The sequence below is a fragment of the Macrotis lagotis genome, chromosome 7, assembly GCF_037893015.1.
Source record: "Macrotis lagotis isolate mMagLag1 chromosome 7, bilby.v1.9.chrom.fasta, whole genome shotgun sequence".
Classification (NCBI taxonomy): Eukaryota; Metazoa; Chordata; class Mammalia; order Peramelemorphia; family Peramelidae; genus Macrotis; species Macrotis lagotis.
Genome location: NC_133664.1, coordinates 143,847,428 through 143,867,835, shown reverse-complemented (window position 1 = coordinate 143,867,835; position 20,408 = coordinate 143,847,428). Strand labels below are relative to the sequence as shown.

Here is a 20,408-nt window from a genome sequence, read left to right as displayed (position 1 = left end):
ATGTAGACTCTTCACAGGGCATTTGGTTCCTGGATATTTATTCTTCAGGTTTTCAGTAAGCTGATCGATATATGAACTATTTCAAACAACCTTTTTTGCTTTTAAAAAGCAGGCAAATGACACTGAAATGTAATACAGCATGCTATGTGATGAGGATAGATTATATAATTAGGCAAGAAATCACCTCCATGGCTAATCCTTAGCAGTTACCAAATTATCACTAACCATGACCTCTCTGAGTTGCAAAGAAATCATGTAATGTATGAAATTATTTATCATATGTGTCAAATTCTGGTTAGGAAAGCATGATAACTATGAGTCATCATCAGTGACCTGGAAATGACTATTATACAGAAAAGACTCAGTATTGGGATTTTACCTCTCTAAATATAAGAATGGTTTAGAAAAATAATTAATACAAAATGTTCTAGTGGATTATAATAGCTCTCAAAATTTTGACTAACCAACTCAGCATTCTACTTAGTTGATAGAAATAATTTGGAAGTTCCATTTAGAAATAATCATAAAATTTCTCAGGAAAATATAAGTAATTATATATTTCTCATAGAACTAAAGCAACTGTAGGGGAAAGGATACATTCTAAATCAAAGTAAAAGTAAAATAATTTGGTTTCTTGGGTATGAAAATTAAAATGTAGGGTTTTTTCCCCATCTAAGTTCATGTTGTCCCTGAAATATAAACATGGATCCTTTATGCATCTATGAATCCCAGTGAGTCCTATTCAAGTAATAAACTGTCTCAGTTTATAAAAGCCTATATGAATCCAGTGAATGAATAAGATTGGGTCTCATAGTCCCCTCAAGTGAAGCTGTAACTTATAGAATCTATATATAGAATCATTGATATAAGATTAATACTGTTGGTCTTGAGGTCATCATGATGGTCCTTTCTTATGGGGCACTGTGAGTTTATAAAACATACTCATGGGAAAATATTGACAATAATACTTTTTGAAGATTGGTAGAGCTCTGCATTCCAAATAATCATATCTACCATCAAATTGTTTTTCCTCTCTCCCTGATAACAGTCCCCTAAAAATGAAATTTTGCCCTAATCCTTGATCTACAAATCGACCAGTTCCAGGATACCACCCCAAATCTGAGTATAAGAACCCTACTCTCAGAAGGTTACTTGAGTTCATACTTCCCTCCAATGGGAGCACACCCTTCCTTCTAAAAGGACCTCTGAATCTGCGCTCCCCAATGCAGTCCTACTCTTAAGTGAATTCTACTCTGTGTGTGTGTGTGTGTGTGTGTGTGTGTGTGTGCTAAAGTGGTAAAAATGACTCCCTTTTCTCTCTTCCCTTCCCCCTCTTTTCCACTGCTTGCAATAATGCTTTGCAATGAACTGATTCTCATTATTTTACATGCTATACTCAGCATCCAAATTCATATTAGGGCTGTCTTCTTGGACCTCTCTCTGTCTGATCCTCTCCTTAGAAATAAACTGGGGTACCTGAATAAGGATTTAACCTCTGAGAGCCACATGTGCATGGGGGGAGTATGGTACTGTGAGCCCAGCTGTAGAGAGTAAGGGTCAATAAGGGAACCCTGCATCATTTCAGGAGGGACTCCCTTGTGAAGAGGATGGCTACAGAGTATCACTCTTTCATAGTATAGCAGAAATAATATTGGAGCTGTAGTTAGCATAGTTAGGGTTTGTATGCTATCTTCAACTAATTCTTACTGTGTTGTTCTGGGTAAGTCACAATCTCCCTGAGCCTCAGTCTCCCTCTCTCTGAAATGATGATAATCTCTGTGGTACATACTTCATGGGATTGTTGCAAGGCTCAATTAATTTACTGCAATTGAAAGTATTTTGCAAGTGTTAAGGTACTACCTAAATGCCAATGATTGTCATATAAATATTTTTATAGCAAATACTTGGTAAATGATCCTTATTTTCATGCCCCCTTTCCTCAAAATTACCAAAAGAAGAGATAATATACAGGTAATAACCAATCTTTGCACTGGATTGAGGCACTTTTTCCATCAAGTTCCAATTAAGTTTTTTGCATCTTCAAACTTAAACAATGAAACTACATCCAATCATCACTTAAATATTGTCATTGCAGCATGTTTTTTGACTTGAGAGTAACATTTTGCCACAAATCTTCTTTCAAATCAGTAGAAATGTTTATGATAAAATTCAGGGGGAAATCTCATGTACAAGAATATTCACAGAAGTTCTTTTTGTAATGGGTAATGGCAAAGGAATAGAAATTGAGTGGCCATCAACTGGGGAATGACTGAACAAATGAATAGAATGGAATATTATTGTTCCATAAGAAACAATGAGCAGTCAGATTTCAGAAAAATCTGGATTTACATAAACTGATGCTGAGTGAAGTGAGAAGAACCAGAAGAATGTTGTATACCTTAACAGCAAGATTGTGCCATGATCAACTATAATAGGCTTCACTCTTCTCAACAATACAGCAAAGACAATTCTAAAAGACCCGAGATGGAAAATGCCTTCCTCGTCCAGAGAAAGAACAATGGAATACAAATGCAGACTAAAGTAGACTATTTTCCCATTTTTAAATTTGTTTTTGTTTTTTTCTTCTCATGATTTTTCCCTTTTTTGTTCTGATTCTTCTTTCACAGCATGATTAATATGAAACATGTGTAACATGATTGTACATATATATCCAAATGCTATCCTAGGTAGAAAGGAGGGAAGGACGAGAGGGAGAAAACTTTACAAAAATGAATGTTGAAAGTTACTTTTACATATATGCAAAAGTAAATAATAAAAATATCAGTCAAAGCAAAATGAACCTGTTTGTGCAGTAAAAAATAGTACTGTTAACAAAAATTAAAATAGAACAGAGTAAAATTCAGGGAGAAATTTCCTTCTCCTAACCCCCCCCCCCCACCAGTGACTTAGAGTTACAGTGAATGGTATGTAGAGGAGGAGAGAAAGAAAGGTTAAGCAGATTCTCTGAGTTGAGATATATAATGTAGAGGAAGCAACATACAGTTTGTGACACTCCTGACGGTAGCCATAACCAGATTAAAATGTAATGGGGGAAATGTTTAAGAAAATATGATTTAAAATAGTAATATATGATTTTCCAAGTCAATATGCCTTAGCAGGGATACTTATCCTTGCTTTGTGGCCCCATATTTCTTTAAATTTGATGCTACTGCAATATTGTCACAATTGAAATTAAAGTAAATTGAAGCACAAAGTTCTGAACATATTCCTATTTTTAGCAATTGTCAAAAAATGCTTTTCTTGGCTTCTCAGTTAGCCAAAAGATCATGAGGTAGGGCTTGCTAGCCTTTAAATAGTTTGGGGATATAGAAGAGAATCAAGAACAAGAAGCTTAAAACAGAATGATTGGATAAAACATCTCCAGCATCATAGCTGATGGAAAACAATATGGTTGGATAGAAATCAGAATTCAGGGCTAGCAACAACCCTACCTTCTATCTTGTTGCTATGGAAAGCTCATTGGTAGGTCCACCTGCATGACTAGTTAGTGTCACAGGGACAACAGACCAGACTTTCTTAAACAACCAGCATTGTAGAGATAACAGACTTCCCAGAGACCTGCAGTTTGGCAAGGTTTATTAGCAAGATAATAAATTTCCCTTAATTATACATGAGTTTATGAGACTTGTTAGTAAGATAACAATTCTTCTTTAATTAGACATGGGAAATAAAATGTTTGGGGATCATATATTTCTTTTATTTAAGGTGATTTATTGGACAATTTAGGGTATCTTGGTGGCACAGTGGCTAGAATACTAGACCTAGAGTTGGGAAGACCTGAGTTCAAGGAAATGGTAAATCACTCCAGTATGTCTGCCAAGAAAATCCCAAATGGAGTCACAAAGAGTCAGACATGATTGAAACAATTGAATATCATTAACTGCAATGGCACAATTTAGCTCAGAAAGGAAAATAGAACCTGAGACAAAGAAATTTAACTCAGGCACTTAGAGAATTAAATCAAATAGAAAATCAATACTTGATTTGATCAATATTTATTAAAAATCTACTGACTTCCAAACACTAGGCTAAACACTTTATTAATATTATCTCATTTGATCCCCAAAATAATTCTGGAAAGTAGCTACTATTATTATCCCAGTTTTACAGTTGAAGAAACTGAAATAGACAGAGGAAATGTGACTTTCCCAGGGTTATAAAACAATTTGAGAGCATTTGAATTCAAATTTTCTTGATTCCAGGTCCACTGTCACCTATGATATCAATCAAGCATAAGAGAAAAAGCACTGGTCTAATGATAAGAAAACTTGACTTTATAGTTGCTTCACAATGCCTTTGTTCCTCTTTTGTAAAATGGGTATAAAGATACTTGTATCACTTACCTCACAAAATTATTGTAAAAGAAGTTATTTCATAATCTTGAAATTCTAAATATGTATGTGTGGATTATTATTAAAGGGTTTTTTTCTCTTCTTTAGTCTCTCTAAAACTCACCTCCTACGTAGTTTGCAAACCTTTTGCTAAAAACTGCTCTGCTATTAATGGAACAAGCTGTACTGATGGTGAAAAGACCTGCATTTTACATCTGAGGAAACTGCTGTAAGACTGAGAAATAAAACGCCAGCTCTTGGAAAAAGAAGAAATTCAGAAGTGATGGAAAAGAGGTCATCAGCTGTTTTGTCTTATTCAAAGTAAAAGCCTTCTTTTCCTCTTGCTATGTCTTCCCTCTAATGATTATTTGTAATTCATCTGGGATTTAGCCTGTTTGTTTATAAATGTTTCATAAGATTATAATTCAGCTTCAGAGATTAATAGCTGTGTAAACCTAGACAGTCATTTAACTACCAACCCCCTTTAAGTCCTAATTTTGTAAAAGTGGAAAAAATAATATTACATCCATCTCCAGAGTTGCTGTGAGGATGATGTAACCTATATGCTTTACAAATCTTCAAGTACTACATAAATATTAGCTACTGTTGTGATGATTATTCTCCATTCTACCAGCTGTTCTCTGCTTGCTCACTTTGGCATACAGATAACCATGGGCTTTTACTCAGTGGAGTCAAATTTATGGAGACCATTTGAATATGAATTGAAAAACTGAGCTCTCCTTTATGCCGAAGAAAACAATTAGGTAAAGATATTTTCAAGCTGGAGAGGCTTTCAGGATGGATTTGGTGCTAGCTACTATTAGAGGAGCAGTCTACCTTAACTTAAGTAGGCAGACGATTATCATCAAGTTGATGATAGCAATCAGGTCATATTTTTTCTGCCAGATAACTCAAAAGACACTACTTAGTCTATAATGTATTTGGCTATAAGATGTATTAGAGTTTAACAACAGCCCAACGTCCTGATCAATGGATTCAATACAAGCAATTATTGATACATATTGAATTGAATTGAACAGATCAGATATGTTCCAATTTGACAAATGCAATAATGTATTTCAGGATTTTTTAAACAGAAATGGAGGCCACAAATCTAAACATAAGGATCCCTTTGAGTAGTATATTGACTTCGTTTTAAAATATAACATTATCTGGTAATGTATTTTTATTTGCTTTATATTTCCAACATACATTTTTAAGTTAAACATACACAATCATATTAAACATATTTCTATTTGTCATGCTATAAAAGAAAAATCATTAAAAGGGAAAAATCACAAGGAAAAAATTTTAAAGTAAAAAATAGTATGATGGCATTTTCATAGCAAGTCTCCCACATACATTTTAATCTGGTTCTGGCTATATCCCAGAGTGGTATTGGCAGGTGCTGCATGTTTGACACCTCTGATATTGTCGATTTCCTTCAGTAGAAATATCATAAAACATGTGCAGAAAATTAAAAGCAAATGTATGGTTCCAACTGAATTATTTTTTGTAATCAAGAGAGTTGTCATTTTTCCAACATTGATTATATTAGAATGATTTACTAAGATATCTATCATAAAAATATTACTTCATGTCATAAGGGCTACATAGCATTGTAGAAAGATCATAAGACTAGAGGTCAGAAGACCTGTACCTTATACATTGTAAACATTTATTAAAAATTTTTAACATATATGATTATACATTTATATACTCATACATATATATTCTTGATGCCTTTTGTCCTTATTTCACAGTCATTTCCTACTTATCTTTCATATTGAACTTTCCCTTGTGACAAAGAAAAACAATCATGCAAAGACATCTGATAGCGATATCATATCATATCTGTCAAGGTATACATGAAGGGATCTGAGGAAGACCCTTCTCTGGTTTTTGAAGTGCTCAGAGTTTGATTTCTGATTCAGCCCCCAATATCTCCTGATCTAGTCAAAACACCTCTAAGGAAGCTAAAGCCAAAAAAATGTAATGTATGCCAACATACTCATAGTAGCATTCATTGTTTTTAGCAAAGAACTGAAAACACAATTTGTACCTATTGATTGGGAAATAACTAAAAAAAACTTAAGTTTTATAATATTGTGCAAAAAGAAAAGATGGATGTGAGAATTTCAGGAAAATATAGGAATATTTGTATGAACTTTTACAAGATGAAAATAAGTTGAAACAAGAGAATGATATCCATAACTATTTCAGTAATATAGATTTAAAAATAATTTAATAAATATTTATGAATCAACAGATAAATGAGTTGTGACTCTGTTATTAGCTAGTTTTAAAGTATAAATTACTGTATCTCCCTCAGTTTGATCATCTGAAAATGGCATAATCATTCTTATTATCTCACTGGGCTATTATGAAAATCAAATGAAATTAATACCTATAAAATACTTTTAATGCATGAAATATTATGTTTATTCAAACTTTTATTCCCAGAACTTACTATACATATATATATATATATGAAACTAATGATGAATAATTCAAATTGAAAGAAAGAAAAGCTAAAACTTCTTTCACTTTTGCTATTAAAGAAAATCAAGGCAGCAAGAGTCCTGCAGTTAGCTTACACTGGGTATATTTGTGTCCAAAAATTTAATGTTGGCAAATGGTAGAGAAGTAAAGTTATAATTGCTAGTCCTTTCAAAAAATTACAACAGTTTTAAAGACAACCTTTTCTAACAAAGAAATAGGAAAAGTAATAAGAATTTACATAGTTCCTATTACATGTCAACCACTGTGCTTGTTTCTTACAAGTATTATCTCATTTGAAACCCATATATCAACCCTGTGAGGTAGGTGCTAATCTTAGATTCACTTTAAAGTTGAAAAAACTTAGGCAAACAAAGGTTAATGAACTTGCCCAGGGTTACCTAGCTGGTAAGTAAAGTCATATTTGAACTCAGGTCTTCCTGACTCCAGGCCCCACACTGTATCCATTTTATTACCAGCTGCCTATTCCAGGATGATATTATTATAATATAGTCTTGTTTACTGAGGTTATAACTTGATGGAGAAAAAAAAATTTTAAATGGACTTTAAATAAAACTAGGGTCAAAATGACTGGATGTGGATTTGGAAAGAAAAAACTAATATTATATAAAGAAAAAACTAATATATAAAGGAAAACCTAATTTCAAATCTAAGCTCTGACAATTGCTAGTTTTATGACCATGGATAAATCACTTAACCTCTAAATCTCAAGCAGGTCTCTAAATAGCAATCTAATGGAAGGAGTTCCCATACTGAGGAAATCACTGGGCAATGATTGATGCTAAAAATTGACATAAATATTTTAGTCATTTGAGCATCAATGACAGTAATCAAATAAGCATTCATTAAATCTCTACTATAAGCAGGAAACTGTATTGGACTCTAGGGATACATAGACCAAAATGGAACAATCCCTTCATACAGATAGTTTGTATTCTATCTGGGGAAAGCATGTAAGTATACACATATGAAAGCATATACTATATACATATATATATACATGTATGTATGTGTGTGTATATATATATATATATATATATATATATGTGCACATACAAGGTTTTGGAGGAAAGAGAAGGGGTGGGTCTATGCTGACAATTTGTTATTTAAGGTTATAAAGTACCTCTTCATGGCAACCTCATGAGAGAGAGAGGCAGTTGTCAGAATTATTATTGAATTGCCAATTGCTGGAATTAATTTGTGACCCAAGTAAAGGAAAAATTCTCTTGGGGACAGGACATATCCTTGCTTTCTACCCATGATTTCATCACACCATGATGATTATTAATAAGTATGTGTGGCTGTGAGTAATGTTTGGTCTCAGTAATGGTGCTCCCAGTTTATGACTAAAGGAATGGCATCACTAGGGGATTCCTTCAGGTTGAGGTGGGGACAGGCATAGAGATTTTTTTTGGACTGCCCATGGGAAAAGACCACAATACAGTAAGCGAAGAGCAATGCATCAATCACACTTTAATAAGGTAAAGAGAGTATAGAAATGAAGACCTCATGGGGATGGAGGAATTGGATGATGGAGGGAGGTAGCAGTAGAGAAGAGAATGTGGGGAAGGGGAGGAGCACTGAGAGTCACTTGGGCAATCCCAAATTATAAGGGGGCATTTGGGTAGCATGAACCTGTAACAGGTAGAAGAGGGCTGGGAATGAGGCAGGAGTTTAGAGGTCTCATTTTTATAGAGTTTTAGTGGTGGGGACTGACCAACAAGTATGCATAGCACCTCAGGCTTAGCATATTCACATCATTTTAAAGTTATCAGCAACACCTTAGGGATAGTTCATTAGTGTAACCCTTGGTCAGGTATAAATATTTGTCAGTATATGCAAGAAATGCTTTAGTTACTGCAATGCTATGTTAAGCCAATTTACCTTTTCTTAAATTGTCTTCTCCCAATGCATTAGTCTGAACCCTTTCGATTCTTCTGGTAGTAATTATATCACAAATCAGATAAAAGAATCAGGAGTTTCAAATTACAAAGGACAATAAGAATGTCTCTGGGGTGGGATAGCTAGGTGGTGTGGTGGATAGAGCACCAGGTCCTCCTGGAGTCAAGAGGACCTGAGTTCAAATCTGACCTCAGACACTTAATAATTACCTAGCTGTGTTACCTAGCTTGAGCAAGTCATTTAACCCTATTGCCTTGCAAAAAAATAATAAAAATAAAATAAATTTTAAAGAAGGATACCTCTAAAAATGTCTCATTTCAATTTCTCCAGCATTTCCAAGAAAATTATTTTCTAATTAGTCACTAGAATCCCCTTTATAACATTTAAAAAATTTTGACTCTATCATGCCTAATGAAGGGCAGTGTTCAGACATGTTAATTATTTTAAAGAGAAAAATGCAATGAAGTGAAAATCAGATCTTACAACAAATACTACTCCAAATGAACAAAGATACATAACATAGTAGACAACAAAAAGAATTATAATGACTCTGGCATACATCTACTTATTTAAAACCATATTCCACAGAACAAAATTCTACTACCAAAAGTGAAGGAAAAAATGAGTTCCTTTACAACAGAATTTATGAGTTCCCAAAGTAGAGACATCTTTCTGGGAAAATAAGAGAAAGGTCAGAAGCCACTCTGGGAATTCTTTTACCAGCACAATAGTCTCTATTTGCATACAACAGAGAGGCTTCTGGGTAAAGGAAGGGTGCCTAAAATGATTTTCCTATCATATTATCTCCATCTTTTTTCTATTAGAGCAAAGGGATTATGCAAAGGGATCAGCAAAGGGATATGCTAAATGTTAAAATGAATTTTCTGATCATAATTTTGGTGAAAATTAACAGAGATTCAGGGGACAGTAGTAAAAAGTAGTTCAGCAGAGTAGAGCTCCGAAGAAAGGAGGCAGTTAACAGAATTCCATAAAGAGGTCAGAAAGCAAAACCAATATCAGCATTGGTTTCCTTCCACAGACTGACTGAAGAGAAGATTCACAGCCTAGGCTGAGGCAAGAAAAAAATTGATTTCCATTAAAAAAATGAAAAGAGGACATAGAATTTTATAGTCATTATTGGAGAGAAGTCTTGTTAAGAAGACAAGAGATGATGATGATGAAGCAGATTGCCCACTTCCTGGCAGAGAAGTCATAGACCCAGAGCATATAACTTGTCCTTTCAACTGCATCTTTGACTGCATCCCTGGGCTGAGTCAATAACAGAGAAATGTGGCTTGACAAAATGGGCCAGTGAAATAGCATGGGGCCAGTTACAGAATTGAATCAATTATTAAATGATTCAGAATAATTGTAATTTCCTCCCTAAGAAATTCAAAAAAACCACTAAATGAAAGTTGATTGAAATGCTGTGGACATCTTCATAGACAATGATTGTAAGAAATGGATTGAAAAATGATACAAACCCTATTGATTGAGAATACTGATTGGAGAAAATTGTAATACACTGTGTTGAGAGCTTTCTTGCTACTTGCTGAGAATGATACTAGAGGACTTTCTCTATTCTCTGCTTTAGAGAGGATTACACATCTCAGCACACTCCAGTGAATGAAGAGAAAATGCAGGTGGCACTAAAAAAGTCCCTCAAATGAAGACTACATTCCTTCCTTGGCTTTGGAAGTTGAAGAAGGAGGTCACTAAAAGAAAAGAAGGCTTTTTAACTATAGCTTCCCCTGGGGGATAGTGGAAGTAGCTAGAAAAGGTTTTACGGGAGCTACTGTACACACAGCAAGTATAGTGAATATAACCTTTAGGTAATAGCCAACAATCATGTATTAAGCTTCTACTATATGCCTGTATTAAGTACTAGGAATACAAAGAAAAGCAAAAAAAGCATTTCCTGCTCTCAAGAAACTTTAAATTCCAATGGGGGAAATAATATATAAACACATAAATAAAAATAATATATATATATACACACATATCCTTTTATATTTATTTTCATGCACACACACACACATACACACACACACCAATCTATATGTATATAAAAGATTGGGATTTTAGCTGAAACCCAAAGGAAAAGGGAACCAGAAGGCAGAGGCAAGGAGGGACAGAATTCTGGGAATGGAAATCTAGAGGTGGGATATTTGCTGTATTATGCAAGGAACAGCAAAGAGGTCAGTGGCACTGAATTCCATAGGTGATCCCGAAAACATCTGGAGATGACCAATTGGAAAGCAGTGCTCAGATCAGAGCAGGCCCAGGAGAGAACAGGGTAAAATGACATTAATAGAAGGTGTCAGCATCTTTATAGCACCGGGTGTGTGAGTTACCCTTGTCTATTCTTATTCTCCCATGATCCCTTTCAGAAAGGTGCCCTGTACATATGTCACTATTGTCCATGAGAGTTAATTTATCTTGGAGCGGCTAGGTGGTGCAGTGGATAGAGCACCGGACCTGGAGTCAGGAGTAACTGAGTTCAAATCCGGTATCAGACACTTAGTAATTACCTAGCTGTGTGGCCTTGGGCAAGCCACTTAACCGTATTGCCTTGCCAAAAAAAAAAACCCAAAACCTAAAATAAAGTTAATTTATCTTGCTGAATTTGAATGTATTTGTGAGGAATTAATCTCAAAATTTCTATTATTACTTTATTTACTAATTAATCTAGATGTTAGATATGTATTCTTAGATAAGTCAATTAACCTAATGAACCTTAATTTCCTCTTTCAAAATTAACAAGACTTTGTTATGAACTGAATATATCATTTGGTTTGTTGGTAAAAACTAAAACTTATGAACAAATAAACATATATCTTCTGAACTAAAAGTTTAGGAAAGATTCTAACCCTTAAAACAATTCGAACCTACAAGAGATACTGGTAGAAGAGGGAGAAAATGCAGCAGAGCTATATGCAATTCCAACTAATTAGTAAGTTAGTAGAAAACAATAGATGAAAGAGGATTTTTCCCTACATGATAAATGAATGAGCGATGTATTTTACATTTGAAAAGGACAAATATTTCTGTGAAAAAAAAGTCAAAAGACATTTTAGTCCTGGCTATGCCATGAATTGTTTGTGATCAAATCCTGAGCAGTTTACAGCATCACTCAGCCTCAGTTTCCTCATCTTTAAACTGAGGTTGTAAATTACTAGAAAAATGTGCAGATTCCTTTCAGCTCCAGAATTCTCAGAATCTATAAATCTTTCTTTGCAGTGCTAGATGGCTGTATAAGTTTTACCATCAAAAATCAAATCAGCACTTAGAGATGATTTCTTTGAATTTAACTAGGTTGATGTTGAGATGACAATTCATGCCTGCTTGTGTTTAGAGTTGGTTTTGTTTTGTTTATTTTTGGCCATTGGTTGCATTGTGCTGTTATAACTTTAAGAAAGCAGAGTTTTGCAGTGGAAAGAGTATTGAATCTAAAAGGATCTAGGCCCTGTGGCTCATGACCTATATCACTTTAATTAACCTGGCCCAATTTCCCTATCTATAAAATGAAAGTGTACTTTTCTATAAAATCAAAGCATACCTTTCAGGTACCTTTCGACTTAAATCTTAAATATAATAAGTGAATAAATAAATAAACAATAAAACCAGTTAGATTTGGCAAACTGAAAAGATCAGCTCTATATCCCAGAGACACTGGAGCAGGACTTTAGTGAAGGGAATGAGACTTTTATTTTTATTAACAGCTAATGTATAAAATGTTTTGTAAATCTTAAAGCTTTTATTCTATATATATATGTGTGTGTGTGTATATGTATGTAATATATATATATAAAACAATTACAACATTTCACGCTTTCATTATCTGATATGCTCTTCACAACAGCTCCTTAAGAGAAGTTCAAATATTATTAATTCTATTTTGTGAATGAGGAAATTAAGGTTCATTAGATTAATCGCATTATCCAAGAACACATAGCTAATATCTGGAAAATGGCTTCAGATGAGGGGTGGAATCTAGGTTTCCTAGCTCCAAGTAAGGATTAACTTGGTTGAAAATCCTTAACAGGATCTCCTGAGTTCTAGCCTATATTCAGTGAAGAATGAAGGCGTCAAAAAGTGAAAGTGAAAAGTGGTGTGACAAAAAATCTGTATTAAATGGAACCTGAGAACCAGAATGCTTATATCTCACTTATCACACAGATAAGAAGAAACAGAAACAAGGTCCTCTTAATTCCAAATCCAGTGCTTTTTTATATTGCTCACCCTGCTTCTTTTCCCTGGTTAATAAACTGGAAAGTTAAAATGAAATGAAAATTTGCCAAAGGCTTTATTATGTTAAAAGATTTTATCAAATTGTTGGAAAGTCATAAAAAGAGGAACAGATTTAGGAGTGTAAAAGGATTTAGAGGTCGTCTAATTCATCCACCTACCCCTGTCTCCAGTTTACAGATGAGGAAACTGAGGCATGGAGCCCCTCGGTTTCAAATTCAAGTCACAACCCCACATCTGGCACTCTGATCCAAATGTGTGCCTCTTGCTGTGTAACAGAAGTGGCTGGCAAATGGCATTTGAACTGATCTGGGTAGGCTACGTAGAAGGATGGGGACTTTTCTTTCTTTGGCTATTAGCTGAGGCGCTTTCTCACATCTCCCGGGACTCTGCCCTGGGGCACACTGGCAGAGTCTGCCCGTGACCCACTGCCCCAAGCCATCTTCTCACTTTTCCCTGGCCCGACTCCCAACCCTCTGTGACGCGGCGGGCAGGCTTTGACTCCCAAGCCGACCCAGCGGGAAGCGTGTTTGAGGGAGGGCAGAGGAATCTTCTGGCATCTCAATGTTGCAGTCTCAACAGCAACTCTCCCACCATTTCAAAACCATGGCGTCCTTCATGTCCCCAGTCCTGGTTTTTCCCTCACCACCGTCGGCGACCCCGGCCCCCTCGTCCTCCTCTCCGTTGCCCGTTCCCCCTCTCTTTCAGAATGTGGAGAAAACAGTGAAGTCAGCCCCCTCGACGACCTTGGCTCATCTTCAGGAGTCGGGGTGTAAAGCCTTGCACAAAGCCATAGCCAGTGAGCAAACCAAGTCCTGGTTAAAGGTAACTGGCGTGACTCCACCTCCATGTGCCTGGCCTGACCCTTTCCCCTCAGCATCTCCTCTCTCCGTTTTGACTCTTCCCTCCCTCCCTCCTCCTCCTCCTTTGGACCCTCCACTTCCCTCTATCTCTTCTTCCTCCTCCTTTTCCTCTTCTCTCTCTCCCATCACTTCCCTTTCTTTCCTCCTCCATAGCCCCCCATTTCCTCTTCCTCCACCTTTTCCTTGGTCTGTTTTCTTCTTCCATCTCTTTTCCTCTTTCCTGCCCCCCCCTTCTCTTCCCTCTTCTCCTTTCTCCTTCCCCCACCACCTTGGCCCCCTTCTTCATCCTCTACTCCAACTCTTTTCTTCCTCTACCTTTCTCCCACTTCCTTCAATCTCTCCTCTTTCCCCTCTCTATTCCTTTCCCCATTTTCTCCCCCCTCCATGACCTTTCTCTTGTACTCCTCTTTCTCCACCCCCTCCCCTCTTCTGGCTCATCTTTTTCTACCTCTTCCTCCTTGTACCACTCCAACTTTTCCTCCACTTTTTCCTCCTATTCTAATTCAAGGAAACATAAATACCAGTGGTAGCAGGGTGTCCCAAAACTTTTTTTCTGGGTTGACCAGATAGAAAAAGAACTGCTATATTAGACCAAAGAGGAAACTTAAAGATCCTTTTATTTACTAGGGATAAAATTCTAGTATTGCACACAAAGGACATTGTAGAAGGAGAAATATCTATCTAGTTTTTGATATTAAGAAAATGTTATTTGTGCCTGTCTGATGTTTTTTCTAAGGGCTCCCTTGGCAGTGGTGGGACCTAATCAGATGTAAATTTCCTCCTTTTTTGTTAAAGGTAAGTTCTCCAAGACTAAAGTCTCCTCAGCCCATCCTTCTACTCCCTCCCCCAGCTTCCTGCTTCTCAGAATGGGGACCTGACCTCAATCACATAGAGGAAGCGCGATTCCCCCTTTTCCTTACTTTTCCCTGACTCTTCCCTGCACAGGAAGCGGGTAAGATGCTAAAAATTTGACCTGCACTCTCCTTGAAGCCAGACTCATTTGAGTCTAAGCCCAACCAGCTCTTATGGTTGCTTTTCTTCCTTTTTTTTCCTCAGACATTCTCACCTAAACATTTGTTTTTCAGCCTGTCCTCAAACAACTTATTGTCTCTCTCCAAGAAAAAGGCTTAATCTGGTAAACTTTGCAGGCTTATAAAATAAAAATCTTGAGCTTTTCCAACTCCAGGGCTAGTTGTGAGTTTTTCACTGTCAAAGAACACTCATCTTTATGGTGGCACCACAAATTCCCCCAACATCAATGTGAAGCCTTTGTTATTTCAACTTTTTTCCAATGGGTCAGACAGGTTGGGTGACAATGATCGTACCCAGGCAGTTGTATGCTGAACTGAAGTAATATGAACTACAAAGTAAACTGGGGAAAAAACAGAAAGTAAAAACAAAGTAAACAGGGGGAAAAAAAAGAGGAAAACAATGGAAAGATGTATTGAAGTCTGAGGAGGTTAGATAGCACTGTTAACTCTTTGAGAAGGGACAGCAGCTGAGAGCAAGTAGTAAGAGAGATGATTTAATATAAACGGAAGTATTGATACATAACTTCAAATGGAGAGACAAGCCTCTAGAAGAAGCAACTAACAGCTAACATAGTTACCAACCACATTAAATGTGTAGCAGGTGTAGGAAAATGATCCTTTCTGCTACAGTTAAGTACATGAACATTGTTTAATGGATATAGCGACAACTACAAATGTGCTATATGAAGAAGTTTCCTCTTAGAATAAATACTACTATATATTAGCACACTTACACAAACAACTAAAGTGGAGAAAAATATTTTACTTTAATGCAACTATGCTGAAAAGCAGTGTGCTTGCTTATTTTAAATTCAGTTTAATTAATAATTAATAATTTTTAAATGTGATAAATGCAAATTTCTGTTTAGCATTTTAGCATCTAGCATATCTACAGATAGATATAGATTTTTTGTGAATAATATCCAACTTTTTAAAAAAACCCAAATTCATAAAAGTTCACCAACAGTCCTTCCTTAGCTTGTTCATGTTTAATAATTCTTTCAAAGGCAAATGCAAACTTTATTGCATCATAATTTGTCTCTGAAATTAAACTGAATTTATATGTACCTGCCTTTTTTTCATCAAAAAGATTGAAACCAATAAGAATCTCATGGCAAGATGAGTAGGAAAGGAGAAGGATGTGGTTCCATTTATTGGAGCTGCACAGATTAATCTCCCAGCAAGTTGAAGGCTTAACCCAATGGTACCCTCCGCTGGCACCCACCACCTCTTCCCCCAAATATTTTCATTCATTGTTGCACAAGATGCTGGGGGAAAGAGAATATAGGAAGAAAGAATACGTTCTTTCTGTTCCACTCTTTAGGATATAAGCTTTGTTTGGTTTTGTAAGGACTTTTACTACAAATCAACTATTCAGGTTTATAATTTCAGACTTTTGACTCTTTATTGTCTCCTTTATCCTTTAAATGTTTTCCCACATGCTTAAAATATATTACTTTCTCATTTCTATATCTTAGAATCTCTGGAGACCTTTCTTAATCCTCTAGTTGTTGCACTCTCCTTTCAAATGATCTTACATTTGACTAAATTGCTTACATGTTGTATCTTAAGTAATCTAAATTTCCAGAGGGTAGAGGCTATTTTTTAAAAAACTCTTGGTAAACTTAGCACCTGGGACAGTACCTTGCATGGCATATGGGTAGGTACTTAAATACTTTTAAAAACTGAATCATTTCAAGAAAACATACTTTAATACTTATTTCATTTCATTGGTATAGGCAGTATCCTCAGATCTATAGTTTGCAATAATTCTGGGTTAGAACTTTCTTCCCAAACTTTGTTTCCCAATCCTGTCTGAGTTAGCTGACAATGAAATTCTAAGTTTATAGTCTCAGCTTTGGCTAAGATTTCTACATTTCTTGACCATTTGTTCTGGTCTAGGATTGAGAATTGGAAGAGATTTTAAGGATTCATATCACTTTCCCTCTTTTTCCATAAGAAAAACTGAGAGCCAAAGAGCTTGAGTATCTTGTCTAAAGTCACACAAATAATAAATGAGAAATCCAGGATGAGGTCTTTTGACCCAAATCCAGGACCATTTTGGGTAGTAGTTTTGTAATAACTGTACTCAAGTTCCTCCTTCAGGAATTTAGTAGTAGGCACTATTTCATTTTATTTCTATACTGTACAAAGTCACTTTTTTTTTTTACCAGAATGGGCATTTCCCTCCTTAGACATAGATCTTAAACCCTCTGCACTTTAGAGGACTACATGACTTGATGTGGCAGAAAGATGAATCACCTATAACCAACCTGGTCATGGACATTTCTGATTAATTAAACTTGTCCTGAACTGACTGACTGTCTTTCTCTGGATCAACATTCAAAATCTTTTCATCTTAGTAGAACATTTCAGATATTATGTTCTACTATCATAATTGTCAAGAATTCAGTATCCATTCCATACATAGTGAAGCACTGGGTAGGACTTCAAGGAAAACAAGACAGAGTTATATTAAAGAAAAAAATACTTTTTTTTTCAATATAGTCATTCATAACAAGTAATTCCCCCTTCCTGAGTAAAGATAAAGACCTGCTACCATGTCAGAGTAACCTAATCATCTAGGGACACACCCATCAGATTTAACTATTAGATGTATGTATTACATGTATGACTTTGGAATTTTATCCCAGATGGTTTCAGCAGTTTTGCTTGAGAATGATTGTAAATGATGGTTGCAGTCAATTAATTGACATTAATATATCACTTTAAGATTTACAAAGTATTTTAAATTCATTATCTCATTGATTCACATAACACCACTATAAGGTAAATGCTAAAGATATCATTACTCTAGTTTTACAGAGAAGAAACTGAAGTCCAGGGAGAGTAAGTGACTTGTCTTTGTTCACACAATTAGTGAATGTAAAAAGTGGGATCTGAACTCAGGTTTCTCCTGTCTACAAATCCAAATACCCTTTCCATTTCAAACCAATATTTATTAAATATTACAATATGTAAAGCACTATATACTCTTCTTGTCACCAGCATTAACATCTTGTTACTACCTCTTCTGGGTCAGGCTGGCAAGTGTTGTTAGTAGTCTAGGTCATTGTTAGCAATTTGTGGCCCATTAACTAGTGTTTCTGGGAAATTTTCCATATGATCTTCGGGCCCTGAATGGATTGCCTTAGTTGATGAATTTCTCTTTAGTACAGTCTGAGAATTCAAGTATAGATTTGGTAATTTCATGATCCTATTCAATAAACTCTAGTGCCAACATAAACTCTGCTTAGCTTTTAAAGTCCTTCACAACCTAGTTCCAACCTCTCTTTCTAGACTCTTTATGCATTGCTCCCCCTCCTCTACCCTGCAGTAGAGAGAAGTAGGCCTTCTCTTTCTATGTCTCACCTTGATATTCCATCTTCTGTTTCCCTCTCTTTGCACTGACTGTCCTTCATGTCTGGAATGCTTACCCTCCTCAACTTTGTCTATGAAATTTCTTTCTTCCTTTAAGATGCTGCTTAAGTGTAATTTCTCAGGATGCCTTCCTGATCCCTCTTAAAACTACTCCCCTCCCTCACAAACAACTTTGTATTTATTAATATTATCTTTATGGTCTATATACATTTAAATAGGTACTTGTTTTCTCCTCCATTACAATGTTAGCTCTTCATTTTTTATGTGTCTGTATCCTTAGTACCTAGTAAAATACCCAATATATACTAGGCCCTTAAATATTTTGGGGGTGATTTTGATTTTGATTTCTTTAATTCACATAGAACTTAGATGACTAAGATAGGTCATAGGGATTTTTGTTCAGTTTTGATTTTGAGATGAGATGGCATTTGATATTCCTTCTAACTCCGAGATTCTGTGAAATAGGAAAATAAGAAAGTGGAAAATATTATCATATAATTGCTCTGAATTTTAATTTTTTATTTTTTATTAAATTTAAGATGTTTAAAAGCTATTAGGAGCTCATCAATGAAGTTTAAGTTCATTACACCAATTCCTTTGTGTGTTTGCCATTCTCCCTACTAAAAACTCCCTCAGACTCAATTTCAAGACCAATACTTTATTTTATCCTTCCCTACTAACCTTTATTTCTCCCTCCTTTTCAGCCTGAAATATCCACAGTGAATATCAGGTATAAATATTTGCATCTACCTTGAAAGGAAATACAGTATTATTGCAGTAATTTGAGAGGAGGTTGGGTTTCTATTCCACAAGGCCTTTTTTCCTTGATTTAAAGACAAATGAATTGAAAAAAAATTAAGCTCCAATTAGTTTAGAGAATACTAGAGTAAGGGCAAGAATTACTAATTACTAATTATTCCTACAACTTTTGTGTTAGTGGTCTCCTCCTGACAAGAAGGACTCAGGTATAATTTGGGCACTTTTATATTTTCATTTCCCTCCAACTGGTAGAACTGAAGAACTTTAGTATCGGATACTCCTTCAAGAATAACTACCTATTCTGATTTATAAGCATACCAGCTCACATTATATTTAAAAATAGAACTGTTTTTATCTCCTTCTGGATCACTGCCTTGTAATGGCAGAGGGACTTTCCTAGCTCAGTGAAACTATGAGCTATGCCATGCAAGGATACCCAAGATGGACAGGTCATAGTGGAGAATTCTGACAAAAGGTGATTCACTGAAGAAGAAAATGTCAAACCACTCCAGGATCTTTTCCTAGAAAACCCCATGGACAGTATTAAAGTGATAAAAAAGATGACATTGGAAGAGGAGCTCCCATCCCAGGTCAAAAAGTGTCTAATACATCACAGGAGAAGAGTAGATGATAGCTACTAGCTACAGTACTAATGAGATTCTGGGTCAATACTGAAGGGAAGCCTTGATTTGATAGTTAGCATGCTGGAAGAACTATGGCAGAAGTTTATAATATTGTACAATGACATCAAAAACATTCAAAGAAAAAGAAAAACAAGAAAGCAAAATAGTTGTCTGGTAAGGTTTTATAAATAGCTAAGGAAAGAAAGAAAGAAAAAGATAAAGTTATGCCCAACTGAATGCAGAATTCCAGAGAACAACAATGAGAATTTCCTTAAATGCTTTCTTAAATGACCAAAACAAAGAAATAGAACAGAACAATAGAATGGGAAGGATGAGATTTCTTCAAGAAAATTAGAAATATCAAGGGAATGCTTCATGCAAAAATAGGTCAGGGGGGGAAAAAAGACAAAAATGATAGGGACTTACAGAAGAAGAGATTAAAAAGAGATGGCAAGAACACACCAAAAAACTATATACAAGAAATATTTTAACATTACTGATAACCATGATGATGTGGTTACTGATTTAGAGCCAGTTATCCCAGAGAATGAAATCAAGTGAGCCTTAGGAAGCATTGCTAACAATAAGGTTAGTGCAATGATGGAATTTCTGCTAAGCTATTTAAGATCCTGAAGATGATACTGTTAAAATACTACACCCAATGTGCCCACCAATTTGGAAAACTCAACATTGACCACTGGATTGAAAAAGATCAATTTACATCTCAAA

The 20,408-nt window shown here is 35.5% G+C and overlaps 1 protein-coding gene and 1 long non-coding RNA gene across 5 annotated transcripts in view; both read left to right on the top strand.

Annotated features, from left to right (window-relative positions):
• Window positions 1–4,695, top strand: part of LOC141493046 (uncharacterized) — a 75,318-nt gene extending 70,623 nt beyond the window's left edge. Inside the window, exon 4 of the long non-coding RNA XR_012470104.1 lies at window positions 4,461–4,695. This is a non-coding gene — a long non-coding RNA (uncharacterized LOC141493046). The remainder of the gene's footprint in view (window positions 1–4,460) is intronic.
• An 8,749-nt stretch (window positions 4,696–13,444) lies between these two features.
• Window positions 13,445–20,408, top strand: part of LOC141493044 (uncharacterized) — an 89,051-nt gene continuing 82,087 nt past the window's right edge. For 2 of the 4 annotated variants that reach the window (XM_074193885.1, XM_074193886.1), the window contains exon 1: window positions 13,446–13,847. In XM_074193885.1, coding sequence (XP_074049986.1) covers window positions 13,587–13,847 — 261 coding nt within the window. In that variant the 5' untranslated portion in view covers window positions 13,446–13,586. Of the gene's footprint in view, window positions 13,848–20,408 lie in introns of all 4 variants that reach the window. The other 2 variants (XM_074193887.1, XM_074193884.1) reach the window with 2 other exon arrangements.